The following is a 17823-nucleotide window of genomic DNA, read 5'->3' on the forward strand; positions in this document are numbered from 1 at the left end:
TACCAGAAGTACACCAATGTGATATGCTTTATATTTGTTGCATTTAGAGATGCACAACGTTCCCTTCAGAAGTTATGTGGTCTACCCAAGCTCTATTGTGAAAGGACGTTACCTTATGGAGTCACCTATTGGTTAGGTGAAATAATTGCCAATTTACCCTAAAAACCCTCATGGGGACTCCACCATTGGCACAGTGAATGGCTGGGCCAAATTAATTCTCACATGGTTTGTACTAGTTTTTATAATGGCACAGACAAGCTAAAAACAAAGTAGCAGGGTGTGCCTCACAAGGTCTCAGAATATTGTATTTGATATTGCAATTCACACAGAGCTGCTTGTCAGCAGGAAAAGGTCTGTGTGATTTCCCTTTTATGCCTGCGCCACACAACCAAACCAGAAAGGGGACCAAGCACCAGCGTGATATAACACAAGGCACCACTAATGCGGTATGCAGTGCCACTGCAGTGACGTGGATAGTGGCCATCCTTGGCTGAATCAATGTCCACATCCTGGTCTGCAGATATATTTTGAATGTAAACCTTTTCCCAGCCCCTAAATGTGCACCATGAAATTTACTTGGGAGATGAGACTTCCCAGAAAGCAGGAAGTTAGGCTTACGTGCCTCATAGCTCTCATTGTCCGATTCATAGTCATATGCATGTATAGGTTCAACTTACTTATGTAAATGGCTTGATTTACAACAGTGAAATATGAATTTGAGCTTATAACTCAATTTACACACATAACACCTGTATTATGTAACATTAGGTTAGAGTAAATTGGATCTCATGGGTGTGGAGTGTGCACTCCAAGGTGGAGGAGCCATGGACAGTTTGTGCACACTGAATGTATGAATTGGTAACTACTCAAACATTCTCAGCCTGGGCACGTTTAGAGACTTACTATTGTTACAGACAGGAGTAAATCATTTCTCAGTAACAGAATGAGGGGAAACATCCCTAAAATTTGTGGAGTTGTAGGAGATGTGGCTTCTTCACCGGGAAAAACATTTTCCCAGTGGAAAATGGGGGGAAGTTAGAAAATGTAAATGTCTTAGAAATCTTTTTTTCTCTCATGAAATTATGTGTAGCTGCTTACAATTGTGAGTACTTCCGAAACGTTCTGACTGTTGCAGTCTCCCAGGATTACTTTTGGAATTCTTAGAGACTGCCAAAATTAGAAACGAAAATCCCCCCCTTAATGTAGGAGTAAACTTAAGACTAGGTTTTCTTAGTGAACATGACCCCTTGTGTTAATAAAAAAAAAAAAAAAAAAAAAACACACACACACACACACAACTGGAGGAGTCATGACTTTAGGCCGGGTGGCAGCCCAATGCCCCCTCATCCCTGTGAATATTTATGTTACTGTTTTGCTTGTGTAATTCTAACTTGCCATTGAAAATGAAGCTGGTGATTTGTGATCAGACAGTCTGTTTGCTTCTGTACACAGAAGTTTGGTCTAATTTGCTAGTTGCGTGTCTTTGCATTCTGAAACTGTCATCTGCAGCTCCGGCTGAAAAGCCATGGCTGCTTCATAGCATCGTTGGGCTGGGTGACTTTTCACTTCATAATTTGTATGGGCCTAAAGTCATTTCTTTTCAAATATTTTGAACACTGGATTTTTCTACTTGATGGAAATGCTGGCTTTGGGCCACTGTCATTCTCCTCGCTCAGAGACGAGAGATGATCGTGATATCACGAGCTGATAGAGTGGACTATTTATAGAACACGAGATAACACAGGAAACAGTGTTTCATTTTTATGTTCCAGTTCTTATGTCCTATATACATATTATAGGTATACGTTGAGGTTATTAGAACACTTTGTTGCATATCATTATAGAACACGCATGTCCATTGAACGTCTGGGAAATCAGGATCCAAGCCTGTGTAAATAAGTCCCATATAAATAATTTTTTACATAATTTATCTTATGTGAGCATCAAGAAACTCTGACATGGTTCTGGACCTACCTTGGATTCCCAAGAAAAAAACATATTTGAATCTTTTTCACAGCCTGAAAAAATGCCAATGACCCATCCCTGCAGGAGCCTCACTGGGCACCACTGGGGCAGGCATTTTTTTTTTTTTTTTTTAAAACAACAAAAAAAACACTATTGTCCAAACCCAGGCTTCCCGCCCTACCTTGAGCGGTCCAGAAGCAAGGCCAAGACTTCAAATTTTGAGTAGTCATCCCAACAGAGATAATTCTCACTTCAAAACCATCAACCAGTGCACAAATATATGCTCCGAAAAGCCAGAGTCAAGGCCCAGGAGATTTAGGTACATGTATCTGTTCTACAGAGTCCAGTCCTGAGCCGAGGGCGGGCATGAGACTATTAACCAAAGGAAGTGCTTTAAATAAATACTGGGTACGAGCCCTTCTGTATTTCGATTTAAAACACTGACCCAAGGTCACAGATGTCGCACCTCTGAAACCTATCCTCTCGGGCCAACTACCACTAAAGCTCTGTTTCACCAATCTGCAAACATCTGAAGCCTCCTGTTCAGTTAAGCTGCTTGAATACAGTCAATGTTTTTAAAGGTTAGGCTGGTATTGCCAATGTAGAGGAATAGTTCCTTTAAAGGTTTAACATAGAAATATATGGCTGCCACCCTTTCTTTGATCCTTTTGACCCCCTCATCCTCAGAGTTAAATGCCACAAAGCTACCTCTTTGTGGCTTGTTTGGCACTATAAATGTTTAAGTAAAAACACGAGAAAGGGTTGCATCTCTAGGGTATCACAGCCAGTCTATAGGAATGAAGCAAAAACAGTCCCAAGATGGCGGTCTTGTTGTGTCCTCTCTCCTGCAGTGACAGGCCTGGTAGGGTTGCTGTGGCACCTGACATACATCCCCTACACTCCAAACCAAAATACATAAGAAAAAGACATTGTCATTTACAACGCCAATAGCTCCAACTCTCACAAATGCGAGATCTACTGCATTGCAAATGCTTGTTGTGTTTGGTTTCCTCCCATGGAGCAACACCCAAGTACTGTTCCTTTACGCTTTGGTTCTTAATTTTTTCTTTGGAGGGACAATTTTTTTCAGCGATATTTTGTTGTGTTTGGTGAAGCTTCCCTTTTGGTGGACTCGCGTTGCTGCTTCACACAGGCAGGATCCTCTTACTCTGTTAAAAAAATATATATAATATGCCTTCTTCAGCACCCATTGCTGCTTGCAGTTCATTTAATCTATCCGTGTGGTGCAGTCCCCACCCAACTCCCCCATCCATACCACCTCCCATCCGTTTGGAACAAACTTGTGTATTGTGTTTGTTCGGATTCCACAGGCAGGCGATGCAGGGTTTCTATGCCGGGTAGCCGCTTATTACAAGTTCTTTCCCCTTCGAAGTGGGGGAAAGGAGAACTAGATCTGCTCCCGGGTGCACATGAGTAATTGGGTTAATCAGCATGTTCCACAAACACACACCCGGAAGCCTCCCTCTCCACCCTACGTGCTGCGACACAGGTGCATGTGGCCAGCGGCAGCAGTGATGTACAACTTGAAGGAAGAGGTAAGTGTCCTCTTCCCTCAGAATTCAACGTGCCCTCCTCCTCCTCCTCCTGCTGCTTGAGGTCCCAGTTTATGGCTGTGTTGAGGAAGTGGTGGTTTTTGTAAGGAGAAGTACTTGTAAAGTGCCCTCTACTGCTAGGCATCGGTGTGCCCTGCTCTCCATATATCTGCGATTAGGGGGTCCGCTTATCCCGTTCGTGTAAGAAAGTGCTGTTAAAAAACTGGATTTAAACAAGGCCAAACTTTCATTTAACAGGACATGCTCTTATGGACAGCTTAGCTGAAATAAAGGCTTTAAAAGTCAGGACCCATGGTTGTCTGGCAAATGCTCATTGGCATTTCCTGCAACACACAGTACCACTTGAGGTAATGTGTTATGTCATAGTATTCTGTATAATCCATTTTTATCATTAATGAGACCTCAAAGGCTTTCTGGGTGGGCCCGTAAGCTGCCACGCTCTTCTGTGTGGTTGATAAAGTGTGTGTTTCGTATTGTGGCCTTTGTGGGAAGACATTTGATGTCACCTGTGAAGTTTAGAGCTGCGCTCTATTCAACTATTTTGTGGCAGCCTTGTGGCTGTGCTTATGTATGGCGGGAAAGTGTGGGAGCAAGTCGAATTCTCATGTGCCCTCATTATCCCTTATCTGGACTACTGTATTGCAAAATGTATACCCCTGTGTGGGGCGCCGATGCGCTTGCCTGGAAATTATTCATTTTATTCAGCATGCTTGTTAGGTGTGGTAATTTTTGCCTACTCCTCGTAAAGTAACAGTAGATGTTGTAGCATCCAGGGTAATCTGCTGCATGGCTAAGCATTTATAAAGTCCTAAAGGCGAGACTTATTGGCTATGCCAAAGCTTGTTTTGCCAATGCTGGCTTTGTTTTTTCATGTTTTTTTTTTTTTTTTTTTTTTTAAACATTGCCAGACTCTCACCAATGAGAACAAAAAAAGTGGCCGAAGTAAAGAACCCCCCCCCCAAAAAAAATAATAAAAATAAAAATGTCACTTTCAGGGTTAGATGTAGACTAAAATAGACTAAAATTAACAGATACATCTATTATGACAGCTGGCAAAAAAAATGACTGGTTTGTCGAGTGATTTCCCCCATTATTTTTTTTTTTTTAGGGAAAAGGGGGTTTTCCTTAGCATAGCAACAGAAAGAGACAGGTAATCATTGAAAGGGACTCCTAGTGGGCGCCGATAACCCACAAAAGTGAGAAAACAGTACAAGTCAGATGGCAATCTTAAAATGGTCAAAATGTGGGAGAGGTGGTGGATACTCCATGCAAGGTAAGATTTGACGAGAATGCAGTAAGCTTTATATGAGATTCTCTGCATGATAAGGATAACTTAAAGCCTGTGACTATGAATCCTCGGGGGCTAAGGAATTCCGAACCATCTAAACCACGTTTCATCATGGCAAATGTGTGTGGGGGACTTTTTTTTTTGTTTTGTTTTTAACCCATCAGGAGTAATATTCCTGTTCATCCGATAGCTCATTGTGGTGCCTTTCGATTTAGGAAGAGATCAGATTTTCAGCACATTAACTACATCTCTCAGAGACTCCCCTCAGGTCTAGGAGATCTGGAAGGAAGAGACTGCCAACAAGTGGCGAAAACATGATATATAATTTTTGCCAAATGATGCGTCAACTTAGCACCTGGGAACTGAATCTAAAATATATGACTATTACACAGCCCCACACAATACTACCACTCCTCCTCTTACCTCCCTGTCAACATAAATAACAACACATCTCAATATCTGAAAATTCTTTATCAGTAGTGAAAAACAGACATAGTACCCTGTCAAGGGCCGAAGTTATTTGGTTGCCATGAGGATTATTACATGAAGCACCTGCTCACCCAGGATTACTGAAATATTAAAATTTAACTAATAAAATGGGGATTGGAGCTTTTAACGGAACAAAGCCATAATGTTTTAGGAAGAAGACCATCTTCCCGATCACCTCGCAGGAGCTATGTTAGTTAGCCTACATGCGAAAACCAGGAACGGTTACTATTCTTTCTGCTCTGGCTTACTAAAGAATAACGGACCAGGTTTGTCACTCTTGTCTCAGGAGGGGCAGGCACTGGAGGATTGCACTGAAGAAGCAGCCAACCTCCTGAACTGGAGGGTGCAATGTCCCTGCCCAGCCTGCTTCTACACAGTCATCCCATCTTTTGTAACCGTCATGCTGCTTGGATGGGTTCAGCATCCACCCAACCCCTAAATCAAAGTCCTGGGCAAGAGCACCTTCAGGTAACTTGTGCAAGATACCCAGGAGAAGCGTGTTCAAGAGATCCACAGCACGCAGTGTTCGGCCGTCCCTGCTTTGGAGTATGGGTGATCAGTCCAGAGGTGCATGCATGTAGCAGTCTGAAACCATAACATTATTATCCTCCGACACCTTCCAACCACCCATAGGCCCCCATACCAAGGAGGAGGGTTGTCCTACCACTGCTGTGCTCACACCACCCCAAACAGCCAGCATTCTATCCATCACGATTCACACACTACCAGCAAAGCTCATGCATCCAGAATGTCACCCCGTCCCCTGAAGGCGGTTGTCACCTTCCTAACCTAAGTGTCTCACGAATCACATTAAAAATCAAACCTCCACAGCCAACGCTGTATCTTTTAAAGGAGAATTAAAACCACAAGCACCTACACATTACATGTAAGAGAACTAAAATGGCACAAATTACATAGTCCACGGCCCTTCTGAACTTGCCAGAAGTGCTAAATTAGGCTGTTCCACTAGGAGATTAATGACATTACCACTGCCTTCGAACCTGAATGCACCTGTAAAAAAGTTAATAAAACACAGCTTCAGCAAAAACATAGCAACAGAATTAAGGAAATGCAAGAGGAGAATTTAACCTTGTAAGGAAAATCTTTAAAAAAAATAAAATAAAAAAAAAAAATTGTATCTTTCAGTACGATTAAGCTTGGGGTTAAGCTACCAAGAAGTTTGGGGGCATAGCACAGTATCCCCAAATTAGGACTAGAGATAATTTAGAACAATTTCACATCTATCCACCAAATGCAGCTATGTGAATCCTTTGCTGTTCTCCAGTGCTTTCCTGGATAAGAAAAAAAAGTTTCCGAGAGCAGTTCAGACCATATAAGGAAATGGACAGGAGCAAAACTTTGTTTTCACCACATGGAGAAGTGCGGCCTTACTATTCGCAAATCTGCTCCTCTCTGCTGAAAGGAAAAGACAACTGAACATAACCTTACATATAGAACTAGGTGTCAGGGCATCCAGATACCCTCCTAGTCCTACTAGGTTTTTCACTTGAAGATGAGGCATCTCAGAAATAGCATAGCTGGTCCTTTCAAGCTATTGAATTCTCCTTCTTAGAAAGGATGAATCAGAATATCAGAGACTAGGAGGGCTGCGATATAGAGGCCCCAGGTACACTTTAAATTTGAGACTTCTAGGCTATTTCTGTATAAAGCACCCAATGAACACTGGAAGCATATTTTTTATTTTCAAACTAATACCAAAGAGATATGGAAACTCTACAAACTTTAATTTAAAAGGGTGATTAAATGGCTGAGAGACTTGTATTTGCAATTGTGAAGCTATACAGAAAGAAAAAAAAAAAAAGTTCACCTTCTCTCCTCTCTCTTTAGAAACTTGCCGTTTCTCATTCACATCGCATTTGTTTCCAAGAATCATCTTCTCAACGTCCGCTGATGCATGCTAACAATACAAAATAAAAAAAATACAAAAATGAAAATGTAAATAACCAAATATAAAACCAGATATTAACTTACAAACAGTTGTAACCTCCTAAAGGGTTAAGTTACTATGCCCAAGCCCTGCAGGGAAACTTGTTTGCAAGAAACCAAACTAGAAGGAAGCAGGCAGGCTCAGCCAAATGTGGGCTCAACAATGTTCGACAGTGGTGAACCAAATTATGCTGTAGACTCAACTATATTAAATGGCAAGAAAAGGCAAGTTATGTGGCATAATGCAGCACACTTTTTAAATTTTATTTGATTGTTATTTTTACTCAATGTTAACATCGTATGGGAAAAGGTTTCACCTCATTAGTATCAGTTTAGTACCCAAACAAATCAATGGGCAACTCAAAAGGAGACCAGTCAACCTTTGCGAAGGGCTTTCCACTGCCCTGAAAAACATATTGCGTTTTTAACAACTATTGATCTGCTTGAGCTAGAAAAAAATGTTTTGTTAAATCTGCAGATTATGCAGGAGATGAGGGATTGTGTAACAAATCCATAATCATGTGGAAACCGTGCAGCAGCAGAATCACATAATTCCAGTGGCTCTGGTTTCTGGAAATGACTCTATGCAGCATTTTAATGGATTTTATTTTTGCTCCCTGTCCAATTCCAGAAGAGACCAACCTTAGACAAATTAGCCTTGGTCCTGCCACAATACAAACGGTAGTCTGGACTGCTACGCGAGACACCTCTGAACTCAAACAAAACCAATACCGGGCATTTCATGCCTATTCTGACCTCACTCAGATGCAGCTCGAGTCGTTAGGCACAGTGAGCAAGCAAACCACCTATGGGGATACCGGTCATCCTTACAATCTACGCACGTCAGACTGACACCATTGCTCAAGCTGTTCAAGAAGATCCTCAAGGATTTCCTGTTGCAGTAGTATCTTGCTAGAGTACCCCATACTTCCACCCTCTCCTCTCCTAATAGAATATCTGTGAGAGTTTGCCATAGGGTACATATTATTCACTCGAGACGCTATGTCTATTTTCTTGCTGTCTATTGATAGCATGTTTTTCTCAGTTTTACCTTTTGTTGTTGTTAGTATACAGCACACAGGGCTCTGATGCCCCCTTGGCTCAGTCAGTGCCTCAAAAAAAAAAAAAAAACATAAAATGTTACTAGACCTACAGGTCGAGTAACTTGAATAACCTTCTCAACCCAACTGTGATGTACTTGACCCATAAACAGGTCTAAAATTGTGTGATCCTAGACAAATATTTTATTTGACAGTGGCCTTTTTCTTCATTCTCACACAAGTGCTCTTTCAAGTATGGGAGTTCTGCATTTCAGCTGTACTAAAAAAAAAAAATAAAAAAAAAAAAAAACTCGTTTGATTAGATAGACTAAACATTTGCCCCATGTATAATGAGAATCAAGCCCACATACAGGGTGCACATCATCCATGACTTGCCTCTCCTTTTACTGTTAGCATTGCCATAAGAGCAGGAGTTTCTTAGTTTATGTTTAAACACTCACTTTTAATAAATATATTACTAAAGCATTATATGGTAGCGCACTATCATTTACAAACAGTAAATTTCCAAGAAACGTCCAAAAACCTTCCCACTAACTTGCAGCTTTACTGATAAAACTATTCAGTGTATTAACAATAATCTGTGAAAATTGGGTGTCAGAAAGCATAGTTATCATTTGCACATAACCAAGTAAAGTGTTCTGGTTTGTTTTGATCCTATTAATATATTTTTTTCATCACATAGAAGTACAAAAAAAAAAAAAAAAGGGATTTCACAACTACTGAAATACATTTTTAAATGTTTGTGCAGTTATAGTTATAATGTGTGTTAGGAAAAACCTGACACCCTACAGCCTTTCATTTCACATACTTTGTACAGGAGGTCAGACAGTTCACCTTACAAAATCCTGGAACTCTGCAGTCAGAAGGAAAAGTAAAAGTAATTGTAAAAGACAAACAGACTTTTGACCTTTGTCTATGAACACAGAGCAAATATGACAAGATAGGAAGATGATTTAAAGGTGTTGTTATTGTTCCTTCACTTTCTAACTGAAGGAAACACCTGCTTGTCAACTCGCCAGAAGGGGTATATCGTCATAAAAATAGCTCGACCTAATAAAATAGGACTCGCCAAAGCAAGTGGGCGAGTAGATTTTGAGGCCTGCGACACAAAACCTTTAAAAGGTTGAACCAGCTGTGCAATGTGAACTGCTTAAGAATCAGTTTTCAATCTTGCCACAAGATCATAGCAACGTCTGAGGTCTCCAATAGGATAGACTGGAGTATAGGAGAAATTTTCATCCAAACTTTAAACAAGAGGCAACGCTCTTCTCTGGTTTCCTTAGCTTCTTCCTAGCATCAAATAGCATTGACCTTCAGCCTGAAACATCAGTTTCATCAAGCACAGTGTTGATTAACAAAACCTTCTTCCGCCGAATTCATCAATATGGCAGGCAAATTACAAAGTTTTACTGGTTACTACGGGCAATGGGGTGTTGCCAAATCTTCACTGGTAATTAATATAAAATTCAAACGTTTTTGTCAAATATCAACACAAGTCAACAACTGGCTGAATAGAGTTCAAGAGGTTTTTTTCCTCATTTATGGGTATGCTGCTGACAAACTTAAAACCAGAAACATTTTGCAAACACAAAAAAAGCCAGAGCTTGAGCAGGTTCTTGCAGAATCTGACACCTCTGTGAAGATTACGTTTTTTTAAAGACATCACCAATTCTAAACATTGATTCAGACTGATAAAGAAAACTAAAAGATGTTTAACACTGCACGTTTACCAAGTCTTAACACACTTTATATATTTGTCATGAATGTTCTAAAATGTAACATGGGACTAACTGTCTTTATATAGCAAACCAGCCCACTTCTGTCCCGTGCCACAGTTTTCACATCATATCACAATCTGACAAGAATGGTTTATATTTCTCATACCCAGTTACTAGGTGTGCTCCATTACAACAGCAAGTAATCTTAACCATCTCAATAATATATATATATATTTTTAAACAACTAATTTCCCTTGTTAACGACCAGATGGGCCACACCACCAACAGCTTCCAATATTTCACGCTGTGTCCTGCGTAAGCTCAATTTGATTGTTTCCTCTTTGTTCCACTGAATGAATATCATTACTTACTTCTGGGCATCTACTGTTAGGTGCTAACTGGGTGAGTCGCTGCCATTGGCAGCTCTACGACGGTCATTAGCAAGGCTTGGTAGCGCTGCATGCTGTCTGGAACGCGTGCACTCCTATAATCCTGGGCTTCCTTGCAGATCACATTCTGTTCATGTGATGATCTGTTTTGGATAATGCAGTCCAGTGTCATTCTCAAGACTTCAATGTGCTTATTGTGTTTAATGAAGGCTGAGCATTGGGTTCTGTTGCGGAAGAACCACAAGAGGTCATGTTAGGACAATGGTTGTAGAGCTTTTACTGAACAAGCAGGGAGTGTGTCATTTTAGCGTTAAGAACAGAACAGCGCATCCAATTTTAATGAATGTCTTAGAAAGGCGAGAGGGCTAACGCAAGGAGGATAAAGCTAGCCGGTGCCGGCCATCTGTCTAGCAAGGTACTGTTTCTCATTTTTATGTTGGTCTACTCAATTTGTTAAGACCAGACTGTGCAAATGATATATGTGCACCAAAGCAAAATCATGCTGCCTTATGTAAAGGTGCGAATACCCGTTTCATTAACTCCCCTGCTTTCACAGTGCATGCCCACTCACTGGGCTACGTTTGAGCTCGATACAACTGCAAAATACAGAAAATAAATTGTCATATGGTCAAACTCAAGGCTTTCACAGTCATACACTGACAGGTTGCATGTTTAAGTGATGACAGGACAGAGGGTTCCTTAAAGCAAAAGTATGTCATGTAATCTAAATACCTCTTCTATGTTCCGTATCCAGTTTTTGATGTTGTCGAAAGACTTCTCGTTTGTGATGTCATACACCAACATAATACCCTGTTTGAAGTAATAAAATAAATTTAAAAAAAGCATATCTTAGTTAGCATACAGGCTACGACTATAAATCATTGAAACTGCAAGTCTAATTCTAAGAATAAAAAGCAGAAAACAAAACACCAGAGCAACCAGGTTTCCAGAAAACCTGTGAAATGGGTTAACAGCTTTACAGGAATGAAACTCAACAATAATCAATGAGCGATCAGTGAGACATGCATGTAGATGGGTGCGTTGCCACATTTCATTGACCGAGAGAATGCAGGTGTGTGTAGATGATCACACAAGACGAGTTTGGTGGCCAATTTCCTTTTCCTCAATCAAAGTGGAAGGAAGAGGGAAAACAATCAGTCCCCGTTTTCCCACCAAGAACATGACAAAACCTGGAATCTACTAGGACTGAAAACGGGTCTTTGAGATCTCTAATCACTCACTGTAAACATCATTGGCAATACCCATCCAACTCGAGGGGGTGGTTCAGCTAGAAGCTTGCAAGGACCCTTCTAACTCGCCAAAAGGCAAAAGCTAGGAAGGGTCCCATAGAGAGCACTAAGGGTGGTAAAGGTAGGTCCTGAACCGACCCCCAATCAGGTCTCCTAAAGGAGACGAGATGCTGCAAACTAAGCCTGGATCCCCTTTTAAAATGAAGGCAGGAACAGCAGCAGAACCAAGTCATGCTTGCAGTGTGAATAGTGCAGGCGATTTGGGGGTGAGACACTGTGCACGGGGACAGGGTGAGAATTTGTGAGGATCAGACGAAGGGGGAAAAGATTCGAACGCACAACCCTGTGCTGTTAATGCCAGAGCGAGGAACAGATTCGAATAGAAAAGATGGGGGATCGCAAAGAACTCCCTCTGGCTAAAAGGAGACTTCACCACCAAAAAATCAATACATAAAAAAATAAAAATTAATTCCTCAAAATCCAGAGAACAGTTGTTGAAAAGGATTCTGCACATAACCTTTATCTACAAACCACAAAGGAGTTCCTGAGAAGGGCTGCTACCAGGCTCAGGTGGGATCATCGAGGGTTGCATGGGGGGACAGCTACACCCATCTCTCATACAGGCCCAGTGCAGGGTTTCCTTGCAAAGCTCACCATTGAGTCTCACTGGGAACAGAGGGATATAAGAGTTCTTTGGGCAAGACGTGAGACACACTCTGAGCTAACCAGAATATCTTTGAAGTCTTTAGCTCTATAGCAGGAGCTGTAGTAGGGCTCAGAAGAGCTACTCCAGTGAGGCAAAAAAGGGCTACACAGGGTATCCACATTTCGGAAAAGGCCCAAATAAAAGGAGTTTAAGAAAATGTTCAGTCATTAAGGGGGCTCAAGGGAAGACTCAGCAGAAGCATAAATAGAAACACCGGGTCAGAAATGCATGGCTGACCATGAAAGGTCATAGTGTCAAAAAGGCTATTGAGCTTAAAGATGGGCCCTTAATTGAGGCTTTTGACGCCACATGAAAAATCTTGCAGTGTGTTTAGATGTGCAGTGAGATCTGGAGCCAGGACCAATGTAAGGCACACAAAAAGCCCTCTGGATCTAGCCTGCATAACGAAGAAAGCATCACACCCACAGAAGCAGGTGCTCAGTCAAGATATGGCAGAGAGTCCCAAAGGACGGAGGCCTGCACGTTCACTTGGATCAATTCCAGTGTGAGGTATACAAGGTTACTGAGGACAGGGCTTCTGGCACGGCTAAGGAAGCCCCTCAAAACATAATGCAGTGCACAATCTCCTGTGTACATCTTAGCATTGAAAGGAATGTCCGGAGACTTTAGGAACAAACCCTAAATATCTACTACCCCACCTTGTAGGTTTTGTCGTCTACAGAAGGGGTAGCTAATGTTGGCGAATGGTGCCAGATGTTTTGGATATCCAGCTGCGATAAATTTGCACGCAAGTAAATTGGAACCATCAACACGGTTGGTGTGTATATTAATAATAATAATCTGTCCCTCTTTGATCAGAGCAAGTCAGTCCTAGTAAAGAGTATTCTAAAAAGGCAAATGAGAACTCTATTAAATGTGCGACTAGAAAATCCTTGGCAAGCATCAATATTTATAATGATGTAAGTTGTAAATTTCAGATTATTTTACCTACCATTGCTCCTCTGTAGTATGCTGTGGTGATTGTTCTAAACCGTTCTTGTCCTGCCGTGTCCCTTAAACATTAAAGGAGCATGTTTACACTTGGTAACAATTTCTGAGGTACAACAGTGCAACATGCGATCAATAAAAAAAAAAAAAAAAAAAAAAAAAAATAATAATAATATAGAGAGCAACTCCTCACACGAGGGGACTGGGTTATATAATCAATTAACTAATTACTTCCCTCTGGAAATCATATCATGGCGTTATCAACATTCCACCATACACAATCTATCTTCGATTACATACTCCAACATATACTTTACAAATCACAACGGAGAATACCATGAAAATGCTTTCGCAAAATATATATAGTTTTAATCCATGCATGTAAATTAAAAAAAACACACATAATCAACAAGTACATAACATAGATTGAAGATACTCAAAGACAACACAGTCTTTCTATGAATCCACCTCTACTTGTTGCATCATTACAGGCCCCCAAATGTAACAGTATTTATTTTACAAACTAGCAATGTTTGCAGTATATAGGGCTCAGGAAAAATTTTCTTCCTTCTAAAAAAAAAAAAAAAAAAAAAAAAAAAACAAACACTGTAATTTTGTATTATGGACAGCAATTTTATGTGTTACCACTGGGAGAAGGATTGTATTACGTCTCATGTGTTATGTATGTACCTTTTTGACTTTGTCATTGTTATAGAAAGACAGGCTACCTTGTTGTTCCTTCCCTCCTTTGTACATGCTGTTTACGTATAGGTTTTTATATGGTTTTAAAGTTTCTAATTATATGAAAGGCTTAACCCCTTCGCTGCCAGGCCTTTTCCTCTCCTGTGCCGAGCCTTTTTTGGCTATTTGAGGCAGTTCGCGCTTTGGCCCTCATAACTTTTTCTCCACATAAGCTACCCATGCCAAATTTGCGTCCTTTCCCCCCCCCCCAAACATCCTAGGGATTCTAGAGGTACCCAGACTTTGTGGGTTCCCCTGAAGGAGACCAAAAAATTAGCCAAGATACAGCGAAAATTTCGTTAAAAAAAAAATAATAAAAAATAATAGGGAAAATGGGCTGCAGAAGGCGGCTTGTGTTTTTTCCCCCTGAGAACGGCATCAACAAAGGGGTTGTGGTGCTAAAATCACCATCTTCCCAGCTTTCAGGAACAGGCAGACTTGAATCAGAAAACCCAATTTTTCAACACAAATTTTGTCATTTTACTGGGACATACCCTAATTTTTACTATTTGTTGTGCTTTCATCCTTCTTCCAGTTAGTGAAAGAAATGGGTGTGAAACCAATGCTGGATCCCAGAAAGCTAAACAGTTCTGAAAAGTAAACAAAATTCTGAATTCAGCAAGGGGTCATTTGTGTAGATCCTATAAGGGTTTCCTACAGAAAATAACAGCTGAAATAAAAATATATTGAAATTGAGGTTAAAAAAAAAAAAAAAAAAAAAAAAAAAAAAAAAAAAAAAGCTATTTTTCTCCACATTTTACTTTAACTTTTTCCTGCAATGTAATATTTTCAAAAGCAATATACTGTTGTTACGTCTGCTGGACTCTTCTGGTTGCGGGGATATATAGGGCTTGTAGGTTCATCAAGAACTCTAGGTACCCAAGCCAATAAAGGAGCTGCACCTTGCAACAGGTTTTCACTGTATATCGGGCACACAGCAATTCATTTGGTGAAATATAAAAAGTGAGAAATAGGTATCAAGAAAACCTTTATATTTCCAAAATGGGCACAAGATAAGGTGTTGAGAAGCAGTGGTTATTTTCACATCTCTGAATTCCAGGGTGCCAATACTAGCATGTGAATTACAGGGCATTTCTCAAATAGATGTCTTTTTTACACACTGTCTTACATTTGGAAGGACAAAATGTAGAGAAAGACAAGGGGCAATAACTCTTGTTTTGCTATTCTGTGTTCCCAAGTCTCCCGATAAAAATGGTACCTCATTTGCGTTGGTAGGTCAAATGCCCGCGACAGGAAATGCAACATGGACACATCACATTTTTACATTGAAATCTGATGTGTTTCTTGCAAAGTGCCAGGCTGTAGATTTTGGCCTCTAGCTCAGCCGGCACCTAGGGAAACCTACCAAACCTGTGCATTTTTTAAAACTAGACACCTAGGTAAATCCAAGATGGGGTGACTTGTGGGGCTCTCACCAGGTTCCGTTACCCAGAATCCTTTGCAAACCTCAAAATTTGGCCAAAAAAAATAACACTTTCCTCACATTTCGGTGACAGAAAGTTCTGGAATCTGAGAGGAGCCACACATTTCCTTCCACCCAGCGTTCCCCCAAGTCTCCCGATAAAAATGGTACCTCACTTGGTGGGTAGGTCTAGCGCCCGCGACAGGATATGCCCCAAAACACAACGTGGACACATTACATTTTCCCTAAGAAAACAGACCTGTTTTTTGCAGAGTGCCTAGCTGTGGAGTTTGGCCTCTAGCTCAGCCGGCACCTAGGGAAACCTACCAAACCTGTGCATTTTTGAAAACTAGACACCTAGGGGAATCCAAGGTGGGGTGACTTGTGGGGCTCTCATCAGGTTCTGTTACCCAGAATACTTTGCAAACCTCAAAATTTGGCCAAAAAAAACAAAAAAACTTTTCCCTCACTGTAAAGAAATGGCTCCCTGTTGCAGTTACCCCCCACTTTTTGCCTGATACTGATGCTGACTTGACTGAGAAGTGTGCTGGGACCCTGCTAACCAGGCCCCAGCACCAGTGTTCCTTCACCTAAAATGTACCATTGTATCCACAATTGGCACACCCTGGCATTCAGATAAGTCCCTTGTAACTGGTACTTCTAGTACCAAGGGCCCTGATGCCAAGAAAGGTCTCTAAGGGCTGCAGCATGTCTTATGCCACCCTAGAGACCCCTCACTCAGCACAGACACACTGCTTACAAGCCTGTGTGTGCTGGTGAGAACAAAATGAGTAAGTTGACATGGCACTCCCCTCAGGGTGCCATGCCAGCCTCTCACTGCCTATGCAGTATAGGTAAGACACCCCTCTAGCAGGCCTTACAGCCCTAAGGCAGGGTGCACTATACCATAGGTGAGGGTATCAGTGCATGAGCACTGTGCCCCTACAGTGTCTAAGCAAAACCTTAGACATTGTAAGTGCAGGGTAGCCATAAGAGTATATGGTCTGGGAGTCTGTTTTACACGAACTCCACAGCACCATAATGGCTACACTGAAAACTGGGAAGTTTGGTATCAAACTTCTCAGCACAATAAATGCACACTGATGCCAGTGTACATCTTATTGTAAAATACACCCCAGAGGGCACCTTAGAGGTGCCCCCTGAAACTTAACCGACTATCTGTGTAGGCTGACTAGTTTTAGCAGCCTGCCACACTAGAGACATGTTGCTGGCCCCATGGGGAGAGTGCCTTTGTCACTCTGAGGCCAGTAACAAAGCCTGCACTGGGTGGAGATGCTAACACCTCTCCCAGGCAGGAATTGTCACACCTGGCGGTGAGCCTCAAAGGCTCACCTCCTTTGTGCCAACCCAGCAGGACACTCCAGCTAGTGGAGTTGCCCGCCCCCTCCGGCCAGGCCCCACTTTTGGCGGCAAGGCCGGAGAAAATAATGAGAAAAACAAGGAGGAGTCACTGGCCAGTCAGGACAGCCCCTAAGGTGTCCTGAGCTGAAGTGACTCTAACTTTTAGAAATCCTCCATCTTGCAGATGGGGGATTCCCCCAATAGGGTTAGGATTGTGTCCACCTCCCCTTGGGAGGAGGCACAAAGAGGGTGTACCCACCCTCAGGGCTAGTAGCCATTGGCTACTAACCCCCCAGACCTAAACACGCCCTTAAATTTAGTATTTAAGGGCTACCCTGAACCCTAGAAAATTAGATTCCTGCAACTACAAGAAGAAGGACTGCCCAGCTGAAAACCCCTGCAGCGGAAGACCAGAAGACGACAACTGCCTTGGCTCCAGAAACTCACCGGCCTGTCTCCTGCCTTCCAAAGATCCTGCTCCAGCGACGCCTTCCAAAGGGACCAGCGACCTCGACATCCTCTGAGGACTGCCCCTGCTTCGAAAAGACAAGAAACTCCCGAGGACAGCGGACCTGCTCCAAGAAAAGCTGCAACTTTGTTTCCAGCAACTTTAAAGAACCCTGCAAGCTCCCCGCAAGAAGCGTGAGACTTGCAACACTGCACCCGGCGACCCCGACTCGGCTGGTGGCGATCCAACCCCTCAGGAGGGACCCCAGGACTACTCTGATACTGTGAGTACCAAAACCTGTCCCCCCTGAGCCCCCACAGCGCCGCCTGCAGAGGGAATCCCGAGGCTTCCCCTGACCGCGACTCTTTGAACCTAAAGTCCCGACGCCTGGGAGAGACCCTGCACCCGCAGCCCCCAGGACCTGAAGGACCGAACTTTCACTGGAGAAGTGACCCCCAGGAGTCCCTCTCCCTTGCCTAAGTGGAGGTTTCCCCGAGGAACCCCCCCCTTGCCT

The 17823-nt window shown here is 42.2% G+C and overlaps 1 protein-coding gene across 1 annotated transcript in view; it reads right to left on the reverse strand.

The window, feature by feature from the left end:
• RAB8A (RAB8A, member RAS oncogene family) overlaps positions 1-17823 on the reverse strand; it is a 63844-nt gene that overhangs the window by 21538 nt on the left and 24483 nt on the right. The window contains exons 3-5 of the mRNA XM_069216398.1: positions 13340-13400; positions 11164-11241; positions 7145-7234 (exon numbers count right to left, since the gene is read on the reverse strand). Of these exons, the coding sequence (XP_069072499.1) occupies positions 7145-7234; positions 11164-11241; positions 13340-13400 (229 nt within the window). The remainder of the gene's footprint in view (positions 1-7144; positions 7235-11163; positions 11242-13339; positions 13401-17823) is intronic.

This window comes from Pleurodeles waltl, chromosome 12 (genome assembly GCF_031143425.1).
Source record: "Pleurodeles waltl isolate 20211129_DDA chromosome 12, aPleWal1.hap1.20221129, whole genome shotgun sequence".
In the NCBI taxonomy this organism is placed as follows: Eukaryota; Metazoa; Chordata; class Amphibia; order Caudata; family Salamandridae; genus Pleurodeles; species Pleurodeles waltl.